This window comes from Neodothiora populina, assembly GCF_041146345.1.
Source record: "Neodothiora populina strain CPC 39397 chromosome Unknown canker_contig_23, whole genome shotgun sequence".
Lineage (NCBI taxonomy): Eukaryota > Fungi > Ascomycota > Dothideomycetes > Dothideales > Dothioraceae > Neodothiora > Neodothiora populina.
Window position 1 is genome coordinate 38,337 of NW_027191403.1, and position 13,576 is coordinate 51,912.

The following is a 13,576-nucleotide window of genomic DNA, read 5'->3' on the forward strand; positions in this document are numbered from 1 at the left end:
AAGCTGAGCTATCGGACAGAAAATGAATACTCCATCATCAGAACACTAAACATTCCCCACCGTCTTACCTGCCCTCTTTTATGATGATTTGGTAAGTTTGTGGTCGGGCCTGAGGCTATGGTGCACCGCAACATGTCTCAAGCTTTTCGTCCTGAGCTCGGAGGGCGACCCTGTCCATTCTTGCAATTGAATGCTCACAAGATTTTCTCTTAGCTGAACTCTGCTAGTCTCTTGGGAGATTTTGCCTAAAGATCAAATTAAAGCTTGAGTCACTCTGAGTCTTTTTAAGCAGATTAGCATATTTGAATCGTAGATTGAACGATCACAAGAGCCTCAAGGGTCCCAGTGCATATCTCGTCGTATCTCGACCTGTTGCACCAGCATATTCTTGTCCCCAGCGTGCTTGCCGATACCTACCTCGTACATCCCCGAGCGCAATCTCCATTCACCATCAATCCAATTCGCCATATCCCTGAATTGTAGGTCAAGCTCAAGAGTCGACACAGCTCCGGGCTCGACTTCCTCTGTCTTCGAAAACGCCATGAGACCTTTCGCCGACGGCTGATCTTTTGGCCAGACATAGACTTGTACAACATCCTGGCCGGCGCGGGGCCCAGTGTTTGTCACCGTCAATGAGGCTGTCCATCTGTCGCTTTGTTGATGGACGCGCAAGTTTCTCACCTCGAATGATGTGTAGCCAAGGCCAAACCCGAACCACCACAGCGGCTGGACAGCGGCACCAAGATACCAGCGATATCCGATCTTGGAGCTCTCTTTGTATATGACCTTCCCGTCAACACCAGGCCATGATTCTTTGTCTATAGCGAATGGTAGGTCCGAGTAGGTGCGGGGCCAAGTGAACGGCAGGCGTCCCGCCGGACTCTGGATTCCAAGGAGCACATCTGCGAGCGCATTGCCAGCCTCTTGTCCGCCGTACCATGCTTGTAGCACCGTGTGCGCACTGTCAATCCAAGGCATTTCCACTGCTGAGCCGGACTGATTGACCACAATGATGCGTTCCGGATGTGAGACAGTAGAAAGAATATCTTGAACCAGGCGGTCCTGCTCTCCCGGTAAATTCATCGTCTGCCGATCATATCCTTCACTCTCCCACTCCTCGTTTAGTCCGACAACGATAACTGTGAGATCACTTTCTTTGGCAAGAGCCACGGCACCCTCGATAGTGTCTGATGACTCTTCGCAGTAGCCTAGTCTCGATGACGGCTGTGCTCCATATACGTGCATAGGCTCTATGGCAGCCGGATCACTCTCCACGTCCGTTTCCTTGATCCTGCTCCAAGCCACCAGTACGACGCTATACCTCTGTCCTTTCTTCAGGTGGATCGTTTCCCGGCACTCTACACTCCCGAAGGAATAAAAGGTTTCTCCTGCCGCAGTCCATTCAGAATTGTCTATCAGGAGCTTGCCGTCAATAAAGAGCCTCGCGCCGCCGACGCTGGATACACTGAAGATGTGTTCACCTGTCGAGGCAGGAGTAAGAGTGGACGTCAATCTCAAAGAGTACGGCTTGCCGCCGTCTCTCAGTGCAGCAGGACCAGAGTCAAAAAGATCGATACTGGAGCTGTTGCGATGCTGAGTTTCGAAGATTCCTCCGCTACAGTCTGTTGATGCGAAGAAGTCGATTCTCAGCATGGCTTCAGATCCTTCCCATTGTGTTGGTGATAGTAATGGTGTCCACTTGTAGGCTGGACAGCCTGCTGCGAAATGTAAGTCCACGTTGGCGTCCAGTTCTGTTAGCTTCCTCTTAAAGGACTCGAGCGGGTGCGTTAGGTACTGCGGGTTCATCGCGGCAGATCCACCACCGTTAGCTGCTCCAATCGCTGCATTTGGACCGATAAAGGAGATCTTCTTGCCACCGAAGACATCCAGCTTCAAGGGTAACACGTCAAGATCGTTCTTTAGTAGAACCATTCCGTCTGCGGCTATCTGCCGTAGGGTCTGTAGATCTTCGGGGCTAGTCCACGTTTCCTCTGCGCGGTTCCTGGTGGCGGCGACTTCGTCTTTCGAAAGGCCCAAGAGGTTCAATCGCTGAGCTAATGACAATAATCGACCACAAGATTCGTCAATCGATGCTTCAAGGCTCTTTGATGGCAAGGCCGCTCGAATCTTTCCACCCCTTCGCAAAGGTGGACCTGGCATCTCCAGATCACAGCCGGCCATAAGACTTTCGACTGTAGAATTAGTTCCTCCCCAATCACTCATCACAAGGCCCTTGAAGCCCCACTGTTTGCGCAATACCTGGTTCACCAGATATTCATTCATATCCATATGGACACCGTTGACACAATTGTACGCAGTCATGAAACAACCAGGTGGTGAGGCTGACTTCACCAGCATCTCGAAAGGTCGAAGATAAATCTCTCTAAGTGCCTTCTCGTCGATCTCGGCATTGGTGGCGAATCGATCATGCTCCTGCTCATTCGCCACACTTATCGATTAGCGGATGAGTAATGCTGCGGGCCTGAAGCCGACCTACAAATGCTTTGCGGTAGCTACCACCATTCCATCTTCCTGAAGGCCAGTCACATATTCAATTGCAAGTTGGCCACTCAGAAGAGGATCTTCTGAGAACGACTCAAAATTGCGGCCACCGAGCGGATTGCGCAGACAGCACACGGTAGGTGCTAGAAGAATCTGTGCGGCCTTGGAACGAGTCTCGCGACTTAGGAGCCTTCCCAGTTTCCTTACATTGGACTTGGACCAAGTAGCAGATTGGACTACTGGAGCAGGAAGAAGTGCTGCCTTAGGTCCGTCGACTGAAAGACTCCCACGAGCTCCGGCTGGTCCATCGGTAGTCTGTAGAATAGTCTCACTAAGCAAGCTAAATTGGAGGCACGAAGACATCGCCAAGGATGCGACACGAGGTGCGACTGACCTTGATCGAACCAATGCCTAGTCGTTCAATATCCTGGGTTTGCCAGCCGTCAGCTCCGCCTAGCAACGATATCTTTTCGTCTAATGACAAGCTGGCTAGCAGCTCACGTATCGTATCATCCAGCATGTTGTGATCCAGATCCTGTATCGACAGCTGCGTTCTCTAATCGATGAATCGAATACCATCTTCTTTATGTCTGCTAGCCCGACACTGGGCCGGCCAAGTAGCCCGATGCAGCGACGCATCGACAACGATGAGTAGATCACTGTTCCTCATTCTTCGCGTGTGCATATGCTGGACATTATGTCCGCAAGTGGGGATAGTAATGCAAAGCACAAATCGCCGTATCTACGTAGTGTAGTGATATGCCAGAAATGGCATATCTACCGCAAAGTACTTGCTCTTGAGTTGTGTGGCACGTCAAGTTAAGTTCGGCAGTGGAGATAGGCCAGCCAACTGTCAATCCTTAGATAAGGCGGATGCGGCAGCCCAGTTCGTGCACGGATCCTGCAGCATGGCTTTGCCACGTTATTATGCTCTATGATTGGTGTTCCAACTATCTGCGAGTCATTCGGCAAGTAAATAGGGAAAGTTGTCGCATGGCCGCACGGCACAAATGTGCGACTAGCATCCCTGATTACGCGAGTCAGTTTGATTGACTCAAGTATCACAGTATCCATCCCCCATACTCCCCCACTTATCCACCCCCCGGTGCTGATAAGAGTTGGGATATCAGCGAGTCATGTCCATAATGCCTTGTGCCACGCAGCTTTTAGGACGTCCTATCGGACCATCGAATCAATATAGACTTAGCAAGGGACTACTTGCCGCAACCGACATGCTTATCTATCCGGTGGGATATCGTACAACATGGCTGAGGAACCTACATCAAGCCCTGTCCACCAAACATCGGCTTAAACGTCCTTAGGAGGCGTTCATTTTGATAATATCTGTTTCTTAGTCTAGACAGATTATTCACATATAGAGGAGCACACGTGCTGTCGTATGTCTCTTCGAATTCAGCTCACACACATAAGTGCCGGTCTCATAGCATTGTGCACTGTATACTCGTGATATCCTCGGCCCAGTTGACAGGATGGGTAGCCAAGGAGAGAAGCTTGACAAGAATGGACTTTACTTACTGGCCATGTTATGTTGGGTGTCTACCTTGAACTCGGCGACACAGGGTTATGACTCGGCGATGATGGTAACAGTCCATGTTCCTGCGTGTGAATTCATACTGACTGGTCGTAGAACGGCTTACAAATCTTGCCTTCCTATGCAGAATATTTTAGATTGACTACGGCGACCACATCATTGAATGTCGCTATTGTCTTCGTCGGCTCGGTCATCGCTACACCTTTCGCTGGTATTCTTTGCGACAAATGGGGTAGGAAGGTCGGTATGAGTGTCACTGCCTTCATTGCCCTCACGGGCGCAACGATCCAGGCAGCTGCTGTCCATGAGGCCATGTTCTGCATTGGGCGACTCATCATCGGCATCTCCGTCACTACTGGCTCGACGGCAGCCCCTGCATACGTGTCCGAGGTCAGCCATCCAAAGTACCGAGTGCTTCTGACTGGTTTATGCGGCGCAGCATGGTACGTCGGAAGTGTCATGGCAGCTGCAATCACCTTTGGAACACAATATCTGGACAACACATGGAGTTGGAGAGCTCCATCCTTGTTACAGTTCTTTCCTTCGGTCTGCTGTCTCGTGGTCATCCCATTCATCCCAGAGAGTCCTCGTTGGCTTGTCTACCAAGATCGTCATGAGGAAGCTCTGGCCGTCTTGCTCAAGTATCATGGAAATGGAGACCCGGAATCACCAATCGTGACGCTCGAATATCAAGAGATCGTTCAAACGCTGGAACATGAGAAGTCGGTACAGAAGGCAAACTTCAAAGCTTTGGTAGCGACGAGGCCGAACAGATGGCGTTTCGGTGTTGTAGCAGCAGTCTCTAGTAAGCCATCGCGCAAGACAGGGTTTATCTTCGGTGATACTGACAATCGAAAGTTTTTTGCCAGATTTCCGGCAACAACATCATCAGTTATTACCTTGGGTCAGTCTTGACAGCTGCGGGCGTCACTGGCGTTCAAACTCAACTGGCGATCAACATTGGTCTCAGTGTGTTCAATTTAATCATGGCCATCATTGGCAGTGGTTTCTGCGATCGAGTTGGCAGACGACCTTCTTTTCGTAAGCTTCTCTCGCCACAGTCCCGTGTACTTTCCACTGATTGATGGTCCATAGTCATCTCGACAACTGCAATGGCCTTTATGCTTGTTATTGTCGGTGTTCTGAATGCGGTCTATGCGAACAAAATCTCCACTGCAGGCTCGGCAGCTCAGATCCTCATGATCTTCATATTCTACGGCTGCTATTCGCTAGTCTGGACACCTCTTGCCTACCTGTATCCGTTGGAGGTTCTTTCGTTCTCGTTGCGCGCGAGCGGAATGGCCTCATACAATGGTCTGTGCTACCTCGCCGCATTCTTCAACACCTACATCATTCCTTACGCGATGGAGTGGTCAAGCTGGAAATTCTACATCATTTCCGCAGCTTGGTGCTTGGTGGAAGTTGCGATCATGTGGTTCTACTTTCCAGAGACCAAAGCCATGACTCTGGAAGAAGTTGATATCATCTTCGATGGTGTGAGACATGCGGAGGTGGACATGAAGGTCATCATTGGCGAGGAAGTCTTGCCGAAGGGTGGTGGTGATTCTACAGTCGTCGAATACCCCACGTCTGCCAAAGATTGACGATTCTGTGCTTCAAACCGAGGAATGATAGACTGCCAATTCCAGTCCGTAATGATCCGTAATGATCCGTAATGATCCGTAATGATCAAATATCTCACATCAATGCTATGAAATTAGTGTTTCCATCGATGTGTAGTAGTAAACAGTCGAATGCAGAGGTGTTGTGACGAGTCCAAATAAAAGAGAATATTGGAGAAAAACAAAAACATACGGCAGCTGGGATTCCCACGTGGTCACCCACCGTAGTACTAATCAGCCGGTCAACTGCTTATGTCTGGCAGAGCGGACGGGATGCCCAGTTTTCAGCTGCCTGTGGCCGTATGTAAGGTTGTGCAACGAGATAGGCCCTTATATACTCTGATATATGAGCTTAATCTTCAAGTCAAGTTGATGATGTCCACTACGATACCAGTATGATGGACACCGTAGCAGCAATGTAGAGCGTCTGAAAGCGGCACATTCAGGGTCCAAGTGTAGATGCTCAGTGTCTGTGCCAAGAGTGCGAAAGCCATTGCAGCAAAAGTCGAGGTAGTAACGTCATCTTCATGCCAAGACGGCCAGACCCATCATGGCAGAAGCCATACGAGTTCGTCTCATAATGCACTCAGATATGCTGGGCAGCCTTACGCTTACGATAGTAAATCCGAGCATGCTGTATGAGATCAAGATATGAGAGCTCATAACTAGGACGACGATGTCTGCTGATCATCTACTTGAGCGTAGGTGGCCCGAGGTAGTGTCTTATGGATGAGAGCCGGATCTCGATTACGCAGAGCGTCAAGGCTGTGTCCCCGAGCCCTCACATCAGTAGGTTGTCATTGCACTGCTACCATGGCCCTGTACTCAGGTGGTCACGAGTCCGACATCAGCACAACTAGAATTAGGCTCCACGCATCGGCTCTCTACAGGCGACATGTCAAGAACGTCGCAGTGTGATCTTGAGACAGACACGATTAACGGTGGCCTGAATCTTCAGCAAGCCACGTTGTGCGCGAAGCAGAGACCGAGACAGAGTATGTGGGGCTACGAGAACGTTCCCGTGGAGCAAGAGAGAGTGCTATTTTGGCATCATTCGAGTATGCAAAGGCCAAGGTTAGGATAGACAAACACATATGGGATACAGAACGAACCAGTGTTCACTGCATTCGCCGTTGACGAACAATGCTTCCAGACAGGTCTAGAGAAGACTGTCTCTGATGCCAAAGGTTAGCGGGACGAAGTGCTAACCAGGTCCAAGTCAATATTGCAACGGTAGCGGTCGAGGTCTCACGTTGAAACCCGAAGACGAGTGACGTTGGACAACCTAAGCCAAAATGAGATGGTCTTGGCACCAGATTTGGCAGCAATTCTGCAGAGCTGAGGTCCGCCTAATCTACACACATCCAAGATGGGACCTAAGGACGAGCACAATACAACACAAAAAGATGCTGAATTACTCCTTTGCTACGTGCCTCAGCAGCATCTCTAGGGAGTTCTAGGAGAGAAAGTCCCTTCGTGACAATCGCCCTCCTACGGTAGAGGGTTAACTCTCGATGAATGACAATGTACTTGTCCCAGTCTCTCGCTGCATGACATTCACACAGCGCGTTGGACTATATACAGTGAGGACGACGACGGAAGAGTGTTTGAAAAGTATGGAGATATACTCTCAATCGAAGCGTCGATTCGTGTAGCAAGAGCTTCACTAGTGCGTGGCCTCTCTGCACTGTTTGCTTCGACCATTCCTATATCGCAGACATCTCAATGGTCGCGCACATGGATGATGGCTGTCTTTACTATATCGCCAAACTTAACTGCTCGTATTGTCTCACACGCGCGTGAGAACATTATCTGTTGCCGGAGTTTTGCAGGCTCATGCTATGCTAGATTGCGTGAACCACATCGACGACAAAAGCCAGCCCAGACTGGGCTCACTGCATCGACGAACGACATGAAAGGTATATACAGATGACTCTGCCAGACCTTGGAATCAATACATCTACTCAAGCATCTTCCATCCACAGTCTTTCTTTAACAACCATATCTGCTCACTACGAGTCACATCCATTAAAAAATCCATTAGACAATCTCTTGAGAGCCACTCTATTTCGAAGACTTGTACTAAACTATCCATTCTTTTTTGGCCACCAATTGCTATCACTATTCATTTTAAGGTTAGGGGAGCTGGTGGGTGTTTAATTGGCGCTGTTTTTGGGTCTTATCATTCATATGTACATACTTTTTCCTAGTCTAAATAAACATTTCCGCTTGAACCAGCCCTATGTCTTTTTGCGAATGATAGAAATGAATGCAGAGAAGACCTCCTGCAGCTTCGGTCTTACTTAGCGATTATGGAGTCACCCAGCAGACTTCGAGTCATGCGCATCGTTGAGCGTGCGCGCCCATGTGAAGCATGACTAGAGCACTGTGAGGCAAGTGCTTCTTAAGTGTATCTCATCTCCGCAGAGCCAGCACGTACCTTATCCAGACGACCTCTAATGCAAGATACAACTACACTCTAATCACTCCAAGAGATACTTCAGTCTCTCAATGCCGTCTCCTAAGTTTCCTATGAGGATCAACTGGAGAAGAGACCCAGGTGTAACACCTTGTACACTGTATAATGGGCCTGAGCTTGAGTCTGCTATCTATTCTACCTTATCTCGCACAATCTCAAACGAATGTGACGTTCATGATGTCGCTCCGACCGACAGTAATCAGATGCTCACAGGTCTTCTATCTTGATGTTACACTATCCCTTAGACAGTCATATGTCTTCCTGATGTAAGACTGATCCTCTATACAGGAGAGGCGTTCTACAAAGACTTGCGTCCACTCTACAGGACCGCATTCCCTAACGCCTCGATCAGGCCACTTGCATACGCCTCGGTGGAATGCAAAGTGATTGCGTTTCCAGAACTCAAATCGGCTGGCAGCCATGAAGATGAAATCGATCCACTCTACAGAGTATGTTCAGCTGCAGTTGTACTGGAGATCCTCGACGACGATGGTACTCCGACTAAAGTGGCTGGTCGACGTGGCACAGTTGTTGTCACGAATCTGCTGAAAAGACTGCAGCCCACTATCAGATATCCCGTCGGCGACGTGGCCGAGTGGGTCGATTATGACTCTGGACTATTCCGCTTGTGAGGCCGTAGTGGTGTCGGCCTGAAGATCGGTACAGCTTTGCTTGATATCGCCCTCATCCGTAGGCTTGCAACACAAGTGATTGGGGAAGGTGTTGCAAATAGCTTCCAGACTATAATCCGCAGGCAGGAGAGACAGAACTTGGTACTCTTCAGGACTGCTGCAGACCCACCTGCGGAAGCTGCTGCAATTCCTCGCAAACTCGAACAAGCCATCATAGAGGCGAGCCCTCCATGGGCAGAAAATCGAGACGAAGGCCATATTGCGCCAATTGAAGTAGAGTGGGTCCCGTTTGACGACCTTGTATTTGTCGAAGCGAGCGGAAAACTGAAGGATGTTATCGATGAGCGATTCTGATCGAAGTGATTCTCGAGACGCAATGCTATCCTTGTGATACAAGCCCCGACATTTCTATGTCTAGTTGCGCTAGTCTAGGTTCATAGCTCTATGAGTATCAATTTCAGGCTCTCCACTTACAAGGAATGACAAAACAGCAGTGGTCAGCAAATGGTGACAGTGCCTGGCGCAGCGTGCGATTGGAGAGAGGGGTGTTGATCCTACAGGAACAGATTCAACTTCATCTACTGCTGTTTCAGTCGTCGTAATCTGTGAGGAGGCAGGCTACTAGACCAATCGTGAGAGGTGTTTTAGCCCGCATGCAGGCGCAAAGAGTCCAGCTCCCAACCTATATGCTCGGGTTATTATGTCTCCAATTAGCCTACAAGGTTCGATCTAACCAAATGTAAGTGACGCGGCACCTCGAGAGGGGCTGTTGTCCCAATCGATCGCGTGATCGCTTTCAAGGCTGAATGCACCTTTCAAGGTCTATAAATTTGAGGACTGCCGTGAGTTAACCGACTCCAAGCGTCGACTACCGTCCATCCCTCACGTCCAACTTACCATCACTCAAGATGCTCAAGAATCTTTCTGTTACCTCAGTCCATGAAACCCGCGGCCTCGATCAGTTGATCAAGGGACTGCGTGGGAAAAGCCTGGACGGGCTGCCTATGACTTTCGCTCAGACTATGTGACCTCTCCTACCACTGCTATGCTCGAGTCAATCGTACACACGACTCTCCTCGATGATGTCATGATGAAGGATCCCACAACAAACTCCTTGCAAGACTTCATGGCAGGATTGACCGGTCAGGAGGACGCGCTTCTCGTGCTTTCGGGGACGATGGGGAACCACGCTGCTCTTTGGACTTCTCGGACGTCCCCCTTACAGCATTCTGTGCGATCGACGCAGCCACATCATGAATATGGAAGGCGGAGGTGCGGCCACTTCATGCGGTGCTCTCATACAGGGCGTCTCGCTCTTGAACGGTCATCATCTGACGCTTGACGACGTCAAGGCCAATGCTAAGCTCCGCCATGAGGTGTACGATTGCCCGACCGCGGTCATCAGCCTGGAAAACACTCTTTCGGGAACTATCATGCCACTCGCAGATGTCCGTGCAATCTCGCACTGGGCTCACAGCCAAAATCCTCCGATTCATATGCATCTAGATGGAGCTCGGATCTGGGAGGCTGTGGCCGCTGGGGTGGGAGTCTCAAGGACTTTATCTTATGCTTTGACAGTGCTTCGCTCTGCTTCACCAAGGGGTTGGGCGCAAGCATTGGTTCTGTTGTGCTTGGGAGTTCGGCATTCATCAAACGTGCTCGTTGGATCCGGAAGCTACTCGGTGGAGGCTTGCGTCAGGCGGGCATCATTGCTGCTCCAGCCAGAACCGCAGTGGAAGATGTCTGCCTAGGTGGGCGCCTACGTATGGCTCAAGACTCCGCTCAGCGGATGTCTAAACTGTGGCAAAACCTTGGTGGCAAATTGCGGATTCCGACGGAGACCAATATGATTTGGCTTGATCTGAAAGCCGCTGGTGTCGATGAGGATTCTTTTGCTGATATGGCGGAGAAGTATGGTATATTGATCATGCGGGACCGACTGCAGGGGCGGTTGGTCGTACACTATCAGATTTGCGAGGATGCGCTGCTGGCTTTGACTAATCTATTTGTCGATGTCTTGCGTAAGGGCAGTAGACACATGCAACAGGAGGATACACTGGGGGCCTGAATGCAGTTACTGGACTTTGCTCACGTGTCACATATTTCGGATGCATTTGAAAGGCTGATTACGTACTTATTTCCTGCTTGAAATTGCCATTATGTGCATAATACCGACGCAACCCGCTGCGACATCGCTTAACAAGTTCGTGACCTTGATCGTTGATGTTAGAAGTGTATGCATCAGCGCCTGTGAATGGCCTACGTAAATAAAGCTGTCCTGTATCTATAGGTGATCAACCATCTCGTTCCGCAGCATAGCTTTGGGAGAATGGACTCCACGTCCCCTTCTCGACACATACCCATGATATCGACGATCTTGAATCCACAAAGGTCGAGCAGCAGCTTGAGCAAACCAGTTCCCTCATATCGGAACTTCAAGTCCCACCGACTAGCGACGTCAAATACTCTATATAGCCGTCTATATACTGATTGAAGCCCGTAGCTTATCTTGCCGAAGACACAAATATCGCAGCACCATGTGGTCTCTGGTCCGTCCACATAGAAAGAAGCACATGTTACTTCTGTAAGTGGAAAGCATACGGACTATGCTGTCTCAATACTCTACCGAACTTGCCAAGAAGTAGCGCAGCTGGTAATCCCAACACCAATGCGAGAATTCCAAGAAGGCTACCCGACCAGCCATAGTGCAGTGTGGAATGTCTGAATAACATGAGTTTATATCTGCGAAAACAATCGATAAGACAATGCTTACAAATAAGGCGCGAACATCGGAAACGTAGAACCCGCAATGCATCTCACGGCCGAGACAGCAGCCAGCGCACTTGCCGAGTATCGGCCGTACGTGTCGATGATATAAGCGTTGACTGAGATTGTGCATGCGAGTGCACCAGCAACGAAGATCGCGATGCCGATATTTGGCATTATCCAGTGGAGATGAGCCTGAGCACTCCGGCCATACCAGAACATTCCTATTGAAGAGATGATTGTCGCTGAGATCATAATCGGAACTCTGAATTCTGGCAGACCTTCCCCGCCATTGCGTTTCGTGAGGGTACGATAGATTCTATCGATGATCAAGGTGCAGCATTCCGCTGCAAATGCAGAGCCAATGGCGATTGAGATGTAATTCAAACCCGATATTTCGATGGATTCCTCGTACACATCTCGCCAGAGATCGATGAAGTCTGCGTACAGGATGTATATGTTTCCATAGAGGTATCCGTTATACAGAGCGAGTACCTGTACAATTGGCTGAGTTGCGAGCAAGCGAAAGGGACGCACCAGGTTAGTGCGCAAAGCAGAAGTCGCTTTATCGTCAAGATAATCGAACTCGGTGTAGAAGATGGTCAGTCCAGTCTCGCGTTGCAACTTTGTGGCGGAGGCTTTCTTTCTGCGGAGCAGAAGCGGGGGATAAGTTTCCTCAAGGAACATTAGTCCAGATAGCTGAATGACGACGCTCAGTAGCGATGAGGCGAAGAATGTCCAGCGCCAAGTTGTGTGCTGAGAAATGAAGCCCCCAGCGATGGCACCAATCACGGGCGCCAATATTGGGGAACAACTGTATATTGCCACTGCTTTTCCACGATCTTTGGCACGAAAGCGATCGCTAAGTGTTCCGCCACCAATCTGTGTCCACTTCAGTTGACTTCGTAGCACGAGCTGCAGCAGGGCGTCACTCACTCCCAGCGTGGCACTGCCACATACTCCTGCAATGAATCGTAAAATTATGATAGCTTCTTTCATGTGCGCACCACCACAAGCAGCGTTGAATACGATGTACATCAGGTTCTAGACTTGGACAACCCTGACTCTGCCATAGATCTCTGAAAGTGGGCTGGCTACTAGAGGTCCACATGCGAAACCCAACAAGAAAATGGACAGAACCATCTGCTGGACAGCTGGCTGTCTAATCTCGAGCTCAGTAGCGATGGTCGGCAAGACTGGAGCAACAATAGTCGACGAAAGGGGACTCATGAAGACAAAAGAGCTCATGGCAAAAATGGCTTTCCATTTCCGCATCGATGTCCAGTTCTTTGGATCTTCTGGGTCACTTTCGCCATCCCACGTGATATGGCACAGTGTTAGCTTTTTGGTCCAATTTGTGTCCAAGAGATCCTACACTAAGCTTACACGACTTCTGTTCTGTGCACTACCAGGCGTTGTGACATCGGAGACGATATCAAGTTCATCCTGCTACGTCAAACACAAGGATCGGATGGACTAAATCGACGTGTTGAACGCAACTCACAGACATCATGAATGGCTTTGGAGGTGTCGAAAATATCACTTGTACCGAGCAAGCTATTCCGTTCAAGTATTGCTGTGGGACAAATTGGTGGCATGATCTCTATATCACGAGTCGCCGGAAAAATTGCTGGCTCGATGTCCTTATTATCTTCGCTCTCGCGTACTCACTCATTATTGTGCGAGCGCAGAACGCGCACGCCACGGAAATGTGGGCGATCTCCAGTAAGGCCAACAATACCGATGCCGATGGTGCCCCACTCCGCCTAGTTGATGGGATTATGTCCGAGATAAGTGAGACAATATACCAATTTGATGAAGCGAGACGAAGGGGGTGAATCGATTTTGACCATCGTATATTCGATGAAGGGTAGCATGCCAACATGGGCCACCAATCATGAAGCCTAGTAGCTGGTACCGAATAAACAAGCACTAAATGACAAGTACACGAGCTGTATTTGAACGATCATGGAGTTTGATTCATGACTGATTATTGATGTAAGCTTCAGACCTTGATCTCCAT

The 13,576-nt window shown here is 49.5% G+C and overlaps 3 protein-coding genes across 4 annotated transcripts; 1 reads left to right on the top strand and 2 right to left on the bottom strand.

Annotated features, from left to right (window-relative positions):
• Positions 1-333: 333 nt before the first annotated feature.
• On the bottom strand, positions 334-3,022 carry AAFC00_004405 (uncharacterized protein; the record flags this gene model as incomplete). Its single annotated transcript, XM_069344043.1, has 3 exons — positions 334-2,449; positions 2,498-2,817; positions 2,897-3,022. 3 exons carry the CDS (start codon positions 3,020-3,022, stop codon positions 334-336), a joined length of 2,562 nt encoding a protein of 853 aa, XP_069204309.1.
• A 970-nt stretch (positions 3,023-3,992) lies between these two features.
• AAFC00_004406 (uncharacterized protein) lies at positions 3,993-5,658 on the top strand (the record flags this gene model as incomplete). The annotated part of the gene is made up of 4 exons (XM_069344044.1): positions 3,993-4,103; positions 4,151-4,859; positions 4,913-5,095; positions 5,150-5,658. The coding sequence occupies 4 exons, from the start codon at positions 3,993-3,995 to the stop codon at positions 5,656-5,658; spliced, it is 1,512 nt and encodes a 503-aa protein (XP_069204310.1).
• A 5,705-nt stretch (positions 5,659-11,363) lies between these two features.
• AAFC00_004407 (uncharacterized protein) lies at positions 11,364-12,591 on the bottom strand (the record flags this gene model as incomplete). 2 transcript variants are annotated; one of them, XM_069348161.1, is made up of 3 exons in its annotated part: positions 11,364-11,508; positions 11,561-12,435; positions 12,490-12,591. In XM_069348161.1, the coding sequence occupies 3 exons, from the start codon at positions 12,589-12,591 to the stop codon at positions 11,364-11,366; spliced, it is 1,122 nt and encodes a 373-aa protein (XP_069204311.1). The 2 variants fall into 2 exon arrangements, with proteins under 2 accessions (XP_069204311.1, XP_069204312.1); XM_069348162.1 differs by having other exon boundaries at positions 12,490-12,552.
• Positions 12,592-13,576: the final 985 nt, after the last annotated feature.